Below are 17,232 nucleotides of genomic sequence, written 5' to 3' on the forward strand. Positions count from 1 at the left end.
ATACTTCATTGCTTCTGCTGTCATGAAATTTCTTTTTCTGCTGAGGAAGCAAAACAAACAACTTCCCCTTAGTCTCTAGGTTGAAGCTAACACTGATCACGCACACAAGAGGAAACGAAGCTTTCGGTCTAAATGAAGAAACAGCTCTGTGTTCAGGGAAAACAGATTGAAAATGAAACTTGTAGAGATTGAGAGGACGATTAAGGCTTTGCAGCCATGGTGTGAGAAAGACATCCAGGGGAAAACAACACATTCAACATGACAGAGCATGCATTATTTCCTGCAAAATAAGGTATCTCCCCTTGTTAGGGTCACAGCTCAAAGGTAGGTAATATGCAGCAGTACCTTTTTAAGAGTGTTACCCAAAGCCTAGGAAAGCTTGTTGGTTTGAGGTTTTGGGTTTTTTTTTTTTTAACCTCTATGCCAAGTTCTGGCTCAGCTCAGGGGATGGCAGCTCTCTACACCCTCACATCTGCTTCATCGCCAGTGTGAGATCAGTCCATGGGCCAGCACCCACTGAGATGCATCCAGGACTGCAGCAGCGGCTGACGTAAACAGAGGAAGGATGTGGGATTTTTTTCCTTTACAGGGACAATGAAAAGTAAAGCTGAAAGTGTCTGCAACCGTTTGGAGAAGACAGGGCCATGCTGCAGGAAGCTTGCCTACTCTTTCAGCTCCATCCATTTAGAAAGGCACATTCTCAAAAAAGCCCCATCCTTTTTCTCCAGATTTTTAACACGCTGCCAAACCAGGCTGATTACAATGAAAGCAACACCAAGACACACCTGCAGTTTCATAGAAAGATCAAGAAGATTAGGGGAAAGCAGTATTTCTTTTAATAACTATATTTTCTACTGTTTGAACAGGTGATGAAGAGCAAATGTTTCCTTACTTCCTGCTTTCCTGTAAAGTGGAGAGACAGAGAAGAGTATGAGCTAAAGATAGTACAGTAGGGTTCCTTTGCACAGCGTAGGATCAGGAACAGTTTAAGCACGAGCAGTCTTAACATGCCTCTCTTTTTCCGTGTATTTACCCATCAGTTTACATGCCGATTCACAGGACAGTACAGAACTGCTAGTTTTCCCCTCAGAGGCCCAGCAGAAAGGCATGAACTTGAATTTATATCTGAACACAGAGTGGTTGCATTCATTCAGCTTGGTTCAAGACCATCAGCCTAAGCATTCTTGCAAAATTCTCTCCAAGCAGCTCCCTACAGCTGTAAGACGGGCTGGTTTGGGTTTTTTTTTTTTTTAAACCTGCAGAGGTTGGGGGGTGCGAGTGGGATGGACAAGGGTTGAACCAACAAATAAACAAATGTTTCCAAATCAAAAAGCACATGCACTATTTTCTTGTTCAAGAGGTTTTAATATCGACTCATATTTTTAAACCTCTCACACTGTACAACACATTTAAATGTACATCAAGCTCAGATAAAAAATAAAGCTTTCTTACAAAGTACATTTTTCCAGTGATTTTTTCTTTTTTTTTTTTTTTGCAGTAAAAATAGCTGCTACATAAATCCCTCCTGATCTTTGAAAAGGAGTCAGTTATTTCCAAAAATAGTATTCATATTTTAATCATACAGGATAAACTGCAGGAAGAAGAGACAAGTCAACTGAAAAAATAAGGCTTGTATATAAATTTTTTTAAAAGGACATGCATAAAAGTTGCAAAACTTATGCCATTTATAAAGGAAAAAGGTAATTTTATCCATGTTAATATCTTCATTTTCAGTTACAGAAGAAACCACAAACAGGCCCTTTATGTCCCAGAATGTAACATTAGTTTGTTGTAAAAATGCCAAAATGCACAAAGAATTGCCAGCTTCAGTCTTGGCAAAATACTGAGCCAGCCCTCCCTCGCCCTCCCCCCCATTTCATATCATAGGGATACCATATGCATGCATACAGAGCACTTATGTTGTCTCTCAGGCCAATTAAATACTTGCAGAAGGTTGTGTATCCTAGACAAACATGAGAAGAACCATTTGATAAGTTTACATTCGTCCTATTTCAAAACACACATACAATTAGTTTAATTTACACTATACAGTATCTGTTAAATAGGAACATTACAGTTTCAAAAAGAATCACAGAATATATACAAACTGAATATTGAAATGGTATGATTTTCCTTCCCTCCTTTAAAGGGTGTTTTTTGTTAATGGTTGCTACATCTGGTTTTGGACACAGAGTGTTTATGTACCTATGCAGCACATTTCTGGAGAAGTAATAATAATAATAAAACATGCTTTAGAACAAAACTAATACAATTCTCCTTACTGGTCATTCAACATAAATTAGTCTGTCGTGTTTTTTGTTTGTTTTTTTTTTTTTAAATAAATCGCATGATATAAGGTGTAAGCAAGGACGATGGTATTTTAAAATATCTGAGCAATACTTCTGCTGCATCACTGGTTTCTCATCCAACCTTTGGTTTTAAAGCCAACCCATTATTGTATGGCAGTGTAAGTAGCCAAAACGCTTTATACGGCAGTACAGGTAGTCGAAATGCTTAACCCAAGAGCATTTCCACATCTTCCTGACAGAGCTAGGGTCTGTGCTGACTTCCATGCTGCTCACGTGCCTGACATGGCAACACCCGAAGCCACTGATGAAATAAGGCCACTTCCTTCCAGCTCTCCCTGGTTACAAAATCGGTTAAGGTCCTTATTTCCCCACAGTTGCACCCATCTGAACAGCCAGGAGAACTGACCGCAGACGCTTCCCAGACACAGCCCTGACACGTGATCTTCGCCCCTGCAGCATCACGTCGTCAGGCTCAGTCCTCCGTGTCAGGCTGCACCCCCAGCATTGCGTGCAGCTCCTCCGCCGTGTACCCCAGCAGGTTCTGCAGGTCGCACACGAAGCGATACACGTAGCGTTTCCCTGATGTCTTGTGGATGATGTTCTTGTCATAATAGTAGCGGAGGCCTCGGCTGAGCTTCTCATAGTTCATTTTTGGCTTGTTTTTCCTCCTTCCCCACCTCCGTGCCACCTGTCAGTCCAAAAAGAAAACAAAATGCAAAGGGTTTATTCATGTTCTCTAGTCGGTGGCTGATACACACAGTTATTAAAACCCTTTCTCAGTCAGAGCATTTTATTTGCTTTGGATGTCCCAAAAATCAGAGAAAAGTTGGTGACTGACCCTTCAGCTGAACATGCTCCAAGACAATTAGCAGCAGCTTCAGGAGAAAGTGGATGATAGGTACACTTCTCACTAATACTTGCTATTTGTAGTGGATGGGTCAAAAAATCACGTTTAAGGAGATCAAGTTTAAGGGAAATACAGCCTTCCCTCTGAAGACACCACTGGACCACTAACTTGCTATTGAGCAGTATGGACAGCTCTTTAACTGGAAGTTGAATGATATGAAGTATGTTGGGAGTTAGTGATTCCCCTCTGGTCCCCCCCCTTTTTTTTTATTAAAAAAGGCTCCAGTGGACCTTAAATCACATCCCTTAATACAATCACTTTCCTACTGGTAACAGTAGCATAAAATGAAAATGCATTGTATTTATTTTTAATGACTAAAGCTTTAAGTTCCAAAAATATTTCAAAAACAGCATTACTGTATTTGCTGTGTACCTAAAAGGACGGCGATACACAGACTGCATTTTCCCCATGTCTTCATGCAATGCCAGGTGTTGTCGATCCAACTACATTCAGTAAGCTAATCTACAGTACTACACTGTCAGGAGAACTGACTGTGTACACTACTTCTAAATTTCAAGCTACACAGCATGTTCTCCTAACTACAGGCAAACGCTGCTATCCCTGGCTGGGAGAAGAGGGGGGGAACGTCCCACAGCAATCCTGACTGTACAGTAAAGCATTTGCAGATGAAGAGATTTCAGCAAATGTCTGATCCTATAAACGCTTTATATGCGATTGGGCCCACAGGTGGCAGACCAGACCCTAAGTCTTTTTGTCCATCGCAATTAGCCACATACCTCATCTGGGTCAGCAAGTTTAAATTCCCATCCATCTCCAGTCCAACTAATGAATGACTGACAGGACTTGTCAGTCAGTAACTCCAGAAGGAATTGCCATAGCTGTATAGGTCCACTGCCTGTTAAGAGACAGGGGGTGGGGAGAAACCATGATTAACACTCCTGCAAGCTCTTACCACAACCAATGTACGTGACCATACTCATATCACAGCACAGGTCTTGCAATTACTCTGACTGACACTTTTTTATAAAAAGAAATCAGAAAGAAGTTATTTTTCTCTATAACAGAAATGAAGTCAGCTTTTTCATGGAAATACAGGATCTGATTTGACACAATCTACGCCTTCCCCTTTCATCCCTTACCCCGCACTCCCACCTCCCATCAGCTGCATTTCAAGCTCTTGTGCCTGTCCTGCAGTCCCTGCCTTGGCAAACATTCTAGTGGAAAAACAATTCCACCAAGATCTACAAAAACAAGGTCTTCACAGGTAAGCCAACATCTTAAACCCCCAAGGGTGGGAGATTTTGTCCAAGTTTCCCCTCTTTCAAACAGATCAAAAAGCGCATCTGATTTTCACACATTCTGATGTGCCTGCCTGTTCTTGCTGTAGATGGATAGTCCCACGAGACTTTGTTCAGTAACATTTCAAATTCAAACTCTTCATGAGTAGTGGTCTCTGACCAAGTGTAAGGCGTACCTTAAAACTGTACAACTTTTATCACCATGGCTACACATCTATTGAGAATATCGATGTTACACAAGAAGAGGAGTGACCATTTTGCTTCGCTACTTACCAGTAAAGCCAGCTAGAATTGCTGCTGGTATAACTGGTTTCCCTTGCTCGACTGGATCACTTCTTTCTTGAATATAGTCTTTGAAAGACATTGTAGGTTTGCTCAGACACAAGGACTGGCTACAGTCATCTTCAAAACTCTCATAGGATGGCACACGCTGTAAATCCACTAATGATGACTGGCTGTTCCAGGACTGTAGCATCGAATCTGAGCTTTCGTAACTTTCTGCACCACTGTCACTAGATTCGTGTTCTCTAAGCTTACCTTTATAAAACAAACAAATAAAAAAAGTTAGGGTTTTTTTCTCCTCCTCAATCTAGCTTGTATATATAAATTATGCAAAGGAGGAAAAGACATACAGAATATGGCCTTGGACCCATGGTTATCATACAGATGATGACTCACCAGAATTGTCTATCAGCAAGTTCAGATTGCTTCTTGGGAAATCTTGATTTGCTGCACAGTAGTTCACACCAACAGCATCTGCTTGGGTTTTAGGGAACAGTGAAAACTCTTGTTCTGGATTGAGGAGATTGGGTCCTGTGGAAGTCTGACAGACGTCAGTCAGGAGACTGGGTTTGGGATAACTGAGGGCTTTAGGGTATCCAGGCATTTGCATACCATAGGAGTTTTGATCCACATTAACAGCTGAAGAAAGAAGTAAGAGAATTAATTAGATGATTTTCCCTGCAGACCCTTAAACAGACTAATACACCTCCAGCACCTCACTACAGTTGTGCCAGCAAGAATTAATTTTCCCATGAAAATCTGACTAAGAATGATACATGCTACAGACCTACTGGAAAAGCTACTGAAGTCAGTAAAAAGATCCCTTTCTAATGGGCTCCAAATCAGATTCTGTAAGTCTCCCTCTATAACGTGCCGACCACAAATATGTCTATTGTTTGCTCTTCAAGGAAGCTACAGGGCTACAGAAAAAGCTGGAGAAGCTTAAGTGGTTTTGAGTAAGGCTCTCATCATTAAATGGTGTAATAAGGTTGAGCTGGAGATTGACTGTGGTAGAATGAAATACAATACCAATCAGAGGGAGCTAGCACTGCGTCCCACACACTTTCAGAATCTCTATTACACTTCCACAGCCTTCAAAACGGCCTAAACATAGCTCCTGCTGCTCCCCGGTGAGGGTAGTTTTTGACTCTGTTTGCTAGAGTGGTCATTCTGCTCCACAGATGTAGGCTTTGGTGTACCAAGAAGAAATTTGATTTTCTCAAAGCCTTTGCTCTTCAAAAGATTTCTGATATGAATTAGATGACAATTAAACAACTATGACATTTAACAATAAACATACTAGGAAAGACTAGGAAAAACTAAGACAATTAAAACTACGAGGAAAGAAGGCTGTAGCAACTGCAGTGTTCTCCTCAAGCACACCAACTATGCTGGTGGGTAAATTTTATTTTTAAACTGGGATCTGTGACATACTTAGAATAAGCTGAGAGATGCAAAATGTCAAATTTCTTAAAGTACTTACTTAAGGAATTATTATTGACCCAGTGAGGAACTGAGGTAAGATGAGAGTTCTCCACATATTGATCCTGCGTTTTCTCTTGACTGTCTGGGGAGAGGAGGTAGAAAAAAAAATTTGGTTTCACAATTTTAAACATCTGACCTGTAAGTCAGAAGCTTTTTGTGGCACTCTTGAGTATTTTGGGGTGATCATTCACATAAATTTTACTAACGCACTGCAATGTATTCTCTCTTGAAAAAAACCACACCAAAAAACCTAACCAACTTCAACAGGCTTGAAAACCATCACATCAATCGAATTTTAACATAAAACTTAGAAACTACAATAATTTCAGTGTGTTTTAAGGTCCAAGTCCTTAATGTATGCAACTACTGAACATTACACTCCAAACTCAATAGAACTCACAGGGCACTGCATGTAGAGTTTTAGCAATACCATCTGCGTTCACCTAAGACACCTCTAGTAGTCTCGAATTACCTCAAAATATTATATTAAAGGAATAAACCCAAAACCTTGAAGTAGGAAGTGAACAAGTTATGTTCAACCCTTGTGTTTTTTTGTTTTATTGTTTTTGGTTTTTTTTTTTTTAAAATGGGGCATTACAGTAGCCTTATCCTAATCTCCTTGATTTCAATGATTATTCCAAATAACACCTGACCGCAGTAGGTACTCAGCCTGAACATGGAACAATTTCTGCAGATGTCTGCATCTGTGCTTTGCATACCAAGGATATATTAATAGTTCCAATAATGTTTCTAATAACCAAGTTTTAAAGTTCATTTTGAGTTCACACATGTAATAAAAGCCCTTCATAGTGTAACAAGCGTTGAAAGAGTTCCATTTCTGTTTCTGTCAGAAAAGCTTTAAAACAAAAGCTCTTTCTGGCCCTGTAACTACCTTTTATCATCTGTTCCAGGTGTTCCCACAGAATATCACCCACATAGTCAGGTGCCAGTTCCAGGAAACGCTCCTTGCCCAGGTTGCACAAGTCCTGGCCATTCATAAGAAACTGATGGAAGTTCACATTTGCCAAGCTAAACTCATTGGTAGCCCATGAAAGCCACTGGCAAACTTGCTGTTCAGTCCACAGCCATGGATCTGCAAGACAGAAAGCAGCCAGCATTTAGACATAGCTCCTGACCTTTGTCAAATAATCTTCCTTAGAAGGCAGTAAATGAAAAAATTTGTTTACCCAAGTTACTTAGTTCTAGATGAATTCAGAATGAATGTATTCTTGAATAAAAAAAACAAAAAACAAAAAACCCAGTCCTCTATTTTTTGTAATCAGAGATGTCCTCAGCTTACTTGATCTTCTCTTATGCTGCCAAAGCACAAGCTCTCCATTTTTAATACCAGCATCTGGTTTTTCCAAGTCAAGCTGTGCCAGATTCACATAGGATCCATTCTTGTATTTCCTACTGACATCATTCTTTCTCTTTTGAAAGAGCCGCTATTCAGCCTCCTCCTTAGCATTAAAAAAAAAAAGCAGCTTATAAATAGAAAACACTTACTATTTGGGATACCCAGCCGACACTGTTCCTTTGTGAAACCACTGAAAGTATCTTTCAAGGCCTGACTCATCACAGCCTTACTGCATGGGGTTAACAGAGGCAATTCACAGTTGTTCGACTCTACAAGAAAGAAAAGGGGTGGAGGGGAAAAAGAAGATATGTTAACTTTTAGGCCAGTGAAAGGAGCGACAGGTTTCTGCTGTGCTATTTGAAGAATAATAAAAGGATGCTAGAAACTAGGTACTTTAAGAACAGAAACAAACAGCACAGATCCATTTTCTGATAGATTAAGTCAAAGACTTATCTCTGTGCCACTGGTTTGATAAAATTGCATCACGCTAAACTAAAGCTTTGCAGCTATCCATGATATAGATCCTCATTCACTCTTCATAGTTACATAAAGTGCCTTTGTTGTAAGGAAACTTTACTACTATTTTTTTCTTGTTTGTCACCTATAGTTTGACCTCAGACTTCCTTATAACTCCAGACAGTCTTCAATTGTTTTGAGAGCTAAGTAATTGATCGTAGGGCTGTGAAGAACCAGCTTGCGCTATTTAACACTGCTTTCCAACAGACTGCATTTCAGACCTTCCCCTGCATCTCAGTCACCCAAGTAAACGGTGCAATGGATTATTCTATCGTCTGAACCAAACAAGCGTGACTGGTGACAAGCTGGCAGCCAGTGCCTAAATAATGTAACAAAATCCCAAGTCAGCATCATCCTATGCCAGTACAAATTACTTATCTACTTAACCGATTTTTAAATTTGCAAGTAGATTCCATTTTAGGGACAAATTTGGCTGCTGTTCAGACTTTCTTATTGGGCAATTTTCATCAGAAGATGCCTCATTTTACTCTGAAAGAAGAACTAAGTTGAAGAAAGCCAACCCCACTGCCTAGAAGTTTCAGATTAGAAAACCTTTTACTGATAATTTGTTTGTGATTGGTGTCCTTAAGCTAGGAGTAATTTGAAGACAACTTAACCAACTTGCTACTGCATCCCTGAACATTTGAGAACCTCTGAGAACTCTCACACAGGTTGCATTTGAAGGAGCTCTCTTATGTTAGAGGCATGTAACAGTGGCAGGGTATACAAAGGTGATGAACTTGGCAGACTCCAAGCCAGCTCATGAAGCTGTGCAGGCTCCTCTTGTTCTCCTGGACTATCTACAGGCTCCACTTGACCCACCAAGTGGAGCTCATTACCAGCCCGTGCTTAACTTCTGGTTTTACCACACCCACCCTCAATATCTGCTAGGACTTGCTTTGTTGACCAGAGCTGGTGAGTGATTAGAATCACATTAGAACAAAGGACTGGTGGTTTTCACATGTTTGAGGCTTTTTTTTCCCCTATCCTAAGGGGAGACAGAGGCAGCACTAGGTAAAATATTTACATTTTGGACAAAACTCGCTGTTTTGTCAGGGATTTTAGGCAAGGACTTGTACAGAATTTTTAATAGGTCCTACATATGCACACTCACAAAAAATCTGTAAACATCCCACCCCTGTTTTTTCAAGGTAAGGTGTAAAACAAATGCAGGGGGTGTGTGTGTGTGTGTGGGGGTGGGTGTGTGTGTGCGTGTGCGTGTGTGAGTGAAAGGGAACAAAGATTTTGTGTTATGGGATTTAACACCAGACTGTCAAGAAAAGAAGTGCAGAATACCTGCAACATCTCATCCATAATTGAACCATAATTGAAGTTTAAATACATGTATATTTTTTTGTTTAATTAAAAAGATTAAACTCTCTTGGCTCTGCTTTATTACCTACTAAGTCTTCTTCCATGGATTGTCAGTTTACTAGGCTACTGAATCCCAGTTCCCATTCCTTTTCAGCACAAGGAACAGCAACTGTCAGCAGAGCAACTCCAATGGATAAAATCAAGTACGGACTAATAGTCTGTGTATTAAAACACTTCTTTTTAGGGAAATCCATGTTGCACTTGTAAGAATGTATTTCTTTCTGACTGGACTAAGGAACAAAGGAAAGAGTTACCGTAAGAAGTAGAATCAAATCCTGTTGGCACTTCTTGAAGCGTTTGATCTTCATTTAGTGAGAAAAAATATCCAGCAAAGAGAGAGTTTGAGCTATCAAAGGTGTCAAACGCTGGTTGACGCTGCAAAGCAACAGAATAAGTAAAAAACAATGTGAGCATTTTGCTACAGCACTGTCAGCTTCACTGCTAGGAAGTGGCTGAGTTAGGTTCCTAGATTTGGAGATCATGCACAACCACTATCTCGAACCACCTAACGTGTGCCTTTGAAATAAAAGGCACAATGATAGCATAGCTTCTTGTACGTGAATACAAAACAACCAACATTCAGACCACAGTGGTAGGTGGGTGGCATGTTCTGCATGTTACAATAAAGCCAAGTACGGATATTCTTTGTTTTCCTGTAATTGAGGCTTTTAACAATAAAGAATGCACGTGTGTGTGTTTATGTATATGTATACACACGTATTTTTATTTCCAGGTATATTTTAGAGAAATCCGTATTTCCTTAACCCTTTAAATTGACTATCCACTTGAATACTTGATGGCAGAGGCAGGATCAGTAAATTATTGAAAAACAACTGCCAGTGCAAGACCTACAGTAGACTTACGCAGCTTTTTTCTTTTTTTAAAGGAAAAATTTAATCTGCACCACACAATTTGAAGCTATACAACCAGCTTTACAGGACTTGAGGAAAGATGTTACTTCTTTGCTGTGACTTCTGTACTTCTGAGTTACTGGGTTTGCCAGCTACCACATTTTGCAGTCTTTGAAGTGCTCAGATGCTCAGTGAAACACTGCTAGTTTCACTATACAGAAAGGGATAAACAGGACTGAAAAATGTTCCTGATAAAAGTGGTTTCTATTGATATATTGGCAACATTCAATAAATACTGTTATATTTTGAAAACCTAACTTCTTTCGAACTTGACTTGTGTCAATTGTGTACACTAGAAATACTAGTACTTTTACTAGATCCCCCAGCCACATTAGTCTGCAGGGGGCAGAGGGAATGTTAACAGAGGAGGAAATAACTTTAAAAACAACTTATGCAACTTGTCTGTTAGTCACAAGGAAACCGTATCTATAAAATCTAGAGGCACGGATGGATAAAAGTTGCCACTGAGATTTGTAAAAGCACCTGAGGATAGAACATTGTTCTGGAAAGCTACAGCTTGCTCATGGCAGCTACTGCAATTCAGGGAGCTGGAGACAAAGGCAACTTGTAAATGCTTATTTATTTCAGGCATGCACTGGTCTGCCAGCTTATGCCAAGGTAGAGAATTTAGCCAAGGACAAGGCAAAGATTTTTCAGGGCAGTATTCATGTGTGATGCAAAAGCAACCTTAACTACGTTTCTGGAATAGCAAATAAGTATTAATGTTTCCCCACATTCCCCAACTTTCCTTTCTATGTCACCACAACGTCTCAAGAGGCTCAGAGTCTTTTTGCAACAGATGCCTTTTATGTGCTGCATGTCATCTTCCTTCCCAGTCTCCCCACACTACACAAACCCTAGCAAGCCAGTAGGAATCATAATTTTTTAGTTGTATTTTCCAACAGACTGCAATGCATCCTAGTGTATATATTACGCAAGCACACATTCAACAGAAGAAAAAGCTGGTAAAATAAACACTATCATGCCTCTAGGGGTCAACTGGGTTCAGAAATCTCCACTAAGCACTGACATATTGTGTACAGTTGGTTCAGGTGCCAAACACAACTGGAAGAAAGAGTCAAAGCAAACCCATGGAAAGACTCACATTCAAATGAAACAAGTTAATAACAATTGCCAAATCTGCTAGTAAAAGATTCTTTACACATTACTAGATAAAAGCACTGACTCATCGCTAGTACCTAAAAGAAAGGGCAAGTTCTTTCAACACAATCTGGAAACTCCTGCGTTTTGTGTAAATAGCTGACCCTTATCCTGAGTCACTGGAAAAAATGCTGTGGCATGCGAATGAGTAAAATCCATACCATGCTAGTTTCATATTTCAAAAAGGACAAAATTAATGTTTAAGCAGGTTCTTGGTTTGATAGTAGTAAAAGCGGAAAAAACCAATGTAGAATAAATTCTGCTTGCCCTATCAGTTATGCAACCATTTTATCTGGCTTTCCAACATACACCATTATTACAGAACAAAACAAAAAGAAATATGAACAGCTACAAAACAGTAGAATACAGGTCTCTATTTTGACTTGATTACATGACAACTGAACACTGGGTAACTGCCTAGAACAACCACTGTGTTAAAGACCACACAGCTGTTAAGTTGGGGGCTCTCTTGTGGATTTTGCTGTTGTGCGCAAGAGAGAAAGCTAAGAGGGGACATAAAACATCAGAGGAGTTAGCACACCACAGTCTCACTAACTGATTCTTCAAAACATGGACATTCCTCAAAGTTAGTGAGATCAGAAAGTGTCTTCCTAACCTTTATTTTGCTTACTTTAATCAATGCTGTGTAAAAAATTGATACTGAGATTAAAAAGCAACTTGTATGAACGGGGAGGAGGGAAGCCCTTAAAGACTGAGTCTTCATAGTCTGTTTCTCATCTGTCCTCAGTTTGTAAGTTCCTTGCAAAACAAGGTAACAGACACAGTCTACCTAAAGACAAAATATATTTAGTAACTATTGATGGTTTCTCACAAAGTACTGTATGTCCATTTCACTTAGTTGCATGTAAGCAAAAAAATCTACTTTTTTTTTTTTCATACTATGCTCTTGAATGAATCAGACCTAACCAGTCATATCAGAACAGCCCTCTGCCAGTCTCATCAAGTTAAAGACAAAGACCATCCCTGCTGCCAATCCTGTAACCTTTATTTAGGCAGAAGTTCCACCAACTCCAATGAATTTGAGCTCAGTTCTTGTCGTCTGCCTCTTACTTTCAAATTCTTAGGATGTGGGGGATGGAGGGAGGGAGCCTCCTTAGGGGAGAGGATTGGGGGTGCAAGAGTTACACCTTCTTATTTCAGTTCCGCTTTTCACATCTCTGCTGAACTCAGTGGGAATACTCTAAAAGAAGATTAGAGGTTACAAGCAAGCAATTAAAGCCTGAATATCTGTGTTCACCTTGGCATGGTTATACAACTCCTGTGCTAGCATTACTAAGAACACAATAAATGCATTAGCTGGGAGATGCCCCAGATGGGTTTAGAAGGTGACAGCTCAAGAGTACTTACCTTGAGCATTCCTCTGTACATGTTGGACACCGGAGCTACTTGATCCATGTTCCTGATCCCAAAATCACTCATCTGAAAAATGAGAGGGCTCACATGAAAAGCGTTGCTACCGAGGAATCAAGCGTGTTAACACATGTGTCTCACTGCTTCAGTGCAGGCCACAGAACAGCTCTCGGACTGAGACACAGGGAAACCTTTCCTTCTCATTGCTCACACCCTGACCACACAGGGACCAATTCCCATCTTGCTCATGCCGCTTTTTAACTGGAAGACCTTTCACAGGTATCGCTGGTGTTAAAGTTTTACGAAATGAGCAAACGTGAGGATTGTTAGCTTCCAATACCCAGTGTGAGGGCTTTTAGTACCTTATTCTGTTAGTCTGAAAAGCCTACAGAAGTCCTTTGCCCAACAACTATCTATTGCTTTGAGATATTTTCCAGCTTTCACCTATTATCTTAAACATTCAGTTTTGTGCCGTTTTTACTTAGTACATTCCTGCTCACATGCCATGATTCACTTTGGACTTTGGCTTTCAATGGAAGGAAGAGAAGTGACGGAGCGCTCACCATCATACACCTTCACGTACTAACATTCACCCCTTCCACCCTTTAAGAACAATCATTGAAGTCAATACCCATTATTAGCAACCTGCTTTCTCTACTAGGCAAAGCACCTCCAAACCGTGTTATCCTGCACATCTTGAAAACATTGGATTAGCACATATAAAGCTTTAGAGGGCCTAAATTTTAATTAAAAAGGGTTTATGCAGTAAAACACCCTTTTTAAAGAGTTGATAATAGGACCATCATCAATACACTCATGCTTCTGAAGTCAAAGCTATACCACATTGCCTGTATTACCAGGAACAAAGTTGTGCAAGGCCTGTATAACTTGTTCTCCTATGTATCGCTTAAGGAAAAGAGCGATAAGATTCATATTGTTTTACTGACCTATGGGAGAGATCAAACATAAGGAATAAAGCCAGTTTTATGGCCATTGTTCAGGTTTACCATGATGCTACAATTCAGGTGTTGGTGGATGACGCCTTATCAGACTACACTGCAGCAAGCTGTCTCACAACGATTCTCCTCCTTTTTCATAGCATTGGGCTAAGTTCTCTCGCCCCACAGAAACTGCCTGACAACGTGCATTTGTATTTAAATAGTCACAGAGGACACTTCATATTTCCACAAAACTGTGATCGCTTATTACAAACAAGTGCTCTTATTAGCCACGTTAACACAAGGAGAAACCAAAACACAATCTTAAATTCAGAAAAAGATGGCAAACCAGAAGCTTAACAACGTAAGCCCAGCCTGTTAAAGTGACAACACAATCAAAAGCTGTCCATATAAGCAAACTGGAAAATAAAAATATCCAGCAGCCAAAGACAAGGAACCCTTTCAGCCTTTTACATAGCTGATCACTCGAAATCAAGAGTCCTTAACCCGAGAGGCCCATTTCAACTTCACTGTTATCAGATGTGTGGGGCTTATCATTGAAATAAAATAAATCAACTGACTATGAAAGGAATATTCAACTTACACTTCATTAATGGTACCCAAAAGTGCAATCTACTGAATGATGGTTTTTACCTCAAATAGCACAGACAAATATTTGATCTAAATTACACATCTCATTGAGCACCAAAGAATTTTACACAGCATGAGTCTCACTCGGCAAGCATCCTAATCTTTTCATTAAATTTGCCACAGTTTAAACAACTCTTTATCCTCGCATTTGGCTGGGCTTTTGAAAAAGTACACGGCAATTTCTCACACTCTTTGTTTTGTCTTTGAAATCTGCCCTGGTGTCTCGGGATAACTAGCTGCAAGCCTTACCAATTGGAAAGTATTTGTGAAAGCATTGCACATATTTGTGAGTTAAGATCTGATCCCGGGTTAGGACTACAAGTTAAGATTTCTGACGCTTTCCGGTGCGATCCCGGCCTCTACAGGAATCCTGTTAGGAACTTCCCCACTGACTGAAAGGACTGCGATTCTCTCCTTCCCGGATTTTTTTTTTTTGTTTCTTTAGAAATGTTTAGGGTCCCAAGACAAAAGGTTTATACGAAGTCTTCGTTACACGGCATTGCTCATTAACCCAAGCCGCGGTTTCCCTACGCCAGGCTGCTCGTTCGTGCTGTGGCCTTGCCGGCGCGCCGCACAGCTTACGAAAAACTACACATCGAGGTTCGGTCTAACGCCACGCGAAGATGTTTGGCATGTTTTGTAATACTCCAGTTCTCCTCCTCCAACCCAATCCCTCACGCCATTAGGAATTTCGACAGCCTTCGCTCACTGTACATGGGCTTTCTCCCCGTCCGCAGTACAAGCTCCCAGCCCCGAGATCCAAAACCCTCACAGAGGCATCGCCGGACGCGCGGGACTGGGAAGGCACCACGGCTTTCCTTGACACCAAGGGTTCTGCTGGACTCGGAGAGCCGCTGTTCGAGTTCAGAAGAGCCACCGCAGCGACAGCCCCGTGCGACCGGGCCTCGGCTTCCAGCTCCCCCACTGGCGCTGACGACTGCTGCTTGCCAGCTGTAATTGGTTTAACTGGCGGGACACCTTCCCCGACACCCCCGCGCAGCCCAGCGGGTGAACCAGAACAGGGTCAGCAGGATCAGGCACTTATTAACCGATACTCCCCGATTCCCACCGGCTTCTTTCCAGCAACAGCCGGGTGCCTGCCCGCAGCCGGGGTCAGCCGGGAACCACCCGCACCGAGAACCACACCACGCCAGCGTCCGCAGCGTTATCTCCGCCGCTTCTTTCGGGTGTTTAATTTGTTCTTAATCGGCAAATTCAGGCTCAACAAAACAGCTCCCGTATCGACCGGCGAAGAGACCACTGCTCGCCGCCCCCCTCCCCCCCGGCGCAGCTGCCGGGCTCGCCGAGCACCGAGGGGAGCGGGCACGGCTTTTACGACACGCTCGCCCACATAAAAGCGAGACGCGGAGATCACACAGCCCAACGTTTTTTAAGTCCCTTTTAAAGTCCTAACCAAATCCAGAGCGCGCGCCGCTCATTACCCCTTCCCCCACCCCACCCCCGTCCACCATCGCCCCGGGCTCAGCCCCGCCGGCTCCCCGCCGCCCCCGGGGTCCGCCCGCCGCCCGGCCCCGGCTCCCGCCATCGCCCCCCAGGAGGTCGCTCGGGGGGCCCGACCGCGCCCCCGCCCGCGGAGGGGAGGGGTGGGGTGTTGGGGGCCACGCCGATCCCCCCCGGGCGGCGGAGCGGGTCGGTGCGTGCCGACGAGCCGCCCCCGCCTCACCTGGCCCGGCGCTCGCACGCTCCTCCGCGTCCCTCCCCGGCGGCGGCGGCGGCGGCGGCACCGCGCACGGAGTCCAAGCAGCCAGGCGCCGCTGCCCCTCCGGGAGCCGAAATATCCTCGATGCGGCAGAGCCGGCCAACAACAGCCGCGGCGGCGGGTCGGTCCCAGCGGAGAGTCCGGGAGGAGGAGGAGGAGGAGGAGGAGGAAGGGGGGCGGGAGAGGAGGCGGGCGCCCGGCGGCGGGTGCGTGGGCGCTGCCGGCCGAGGCGAGCCGAGCCAAGCTGAGCCGAGCCGAGCCGTGCCGCGCTGTGCCGCGCCGCCCGCCCTCGCAGGCGCTCTTCAGCGGGAGGGTGAGGGGGGGAGGCGGTGGCGGCGGCGGCGGGGCCCGCCTCCCCGCAAGCCCCGCCCCTCTCGCCGCCGCGGACCCGGTTGTTGTTGTCGTCGCCGTCGTTACGGCGGCGGCGGGACCGGCCGGGGCTCCTCAGGCCCGCGGGGGCTGCCCCGTTCCCCCGGCCCTGACGGCCGCTCCCTGCCTGGGGCCGCGGGGCCCGGGGAGGGGAAAAGGCGGTCGTGGCTCGTTCAGAGACTCATTTTCCTTTCCGCCCCCGGCCGTGTAGGAGGTAATTGATGCTGGACGTTTTCCGTGCTTGCTTTTAATTAATAGCCGTCCTCGAGGTAGACGAGATTAGGAGAACTAACCCATAAAGTCCAGGCGTCTGGCTAAATAGTCCGTCTTCACAAGTAAACTCTGACACTTGCTACTGCGGAGATTCAGCAGTCACGTCATGTTCCATCTTCTACACCTCTTCCGAGGAGCTCTGGATGGAAGCTAGATGCCATGCGGGAGCTGCACCGACGGCACGTGTCAGGAACGGTGTGGGCAGCAGGAGCAAGGAGGTGATGGTGCCCCTGTGCTCGGCACTGGTGAGGCCGCACCTGGAGTGCTGTGTTCAGTTTTGGGCCCCTCACTACAAGAAGGACACTGAGGTGCTGGAGCGTGTCCAGAAGAGGGCAAGGAGGCTGGTCAG

At 43.5% G+C, this 17,232-nt stretch overlaps 1 protein-coding gene across 1 annotated transcript; it reads right to left on the reverse strand.

Annotated features, from left to right (window-relative positions):
* Window positions 1–1,344: 1,344 nt before the first annotated feature.
* Window positions 1,345–16,517, reverse strand: ETS2 (ETS proto-oncogene 2, transcription factor). Its single transcript, XM_075431941.1, has 10 exons — window positions 16,206–16,517; window positions 12,930–13,001; window positions 9,744–9,864; window positions 7,749–7,868; window positions 7,135–7,335; window positions 6,241–6,324; window positions 5,154–5,396; window positions 4,749–5,012; window positions 3,954–4,072; window positions 1,345–2,997 (listed from the first exon to the last, which is right to left on the reverse strand). Exons 2-10 carry the CDS (start codon window positions 12,999–13,001, stop codon window positions 2,782–2,784), a joined length of 1,440 nt encoding a protein of 479 aa, XP_075288056.1. The 5' UTR covers window positions 16,206–16,517; the 3' UTR covers window positions 1,345–2,781.
* Window positions 16,518–17,232: the final 715 nt, after the last annotated feature.

Source organism: Opisthocomus hoazin, chromosome 1, assembly GCF_030867145.1.
Source record: "Opisthocomus hoazin isolate bOpiHoa1 chromosome 1, bOpiHoa1.hap1, whole genome shotgun sequence".
NCBI classification, from domain to species: domain Eukaryota; kingdom Metazoa; phylum Chordata; class Aves; order Opisthocomiformes; family Opisthocomidae; genus Opisthocomus; species Opisthocomus hoazin.

Coding starts and splice junctions, on each gene's coding strand:
- ETS2 (XM_075431941.1), bottom strand. CDS start 13,001: ATGAGTGATTTTGGGATCAGGAACATGGATCAAGTAGCTCCGGTGTCC. Junction 5,397..6,240: donor GGTCAATAATAATTCCTTAA/GTAAGTACTTTA, acceptor TTCTTTCTTCAG/CTGTTAATGTGGATCAAAAC. Junction 2,998..3,953: donor AACTTGCTGACCCAGATGAG/GTATGTGGCTAA, acceptor TTGGACTGACAG/GTGGCACGGAGGTGGGGAAG.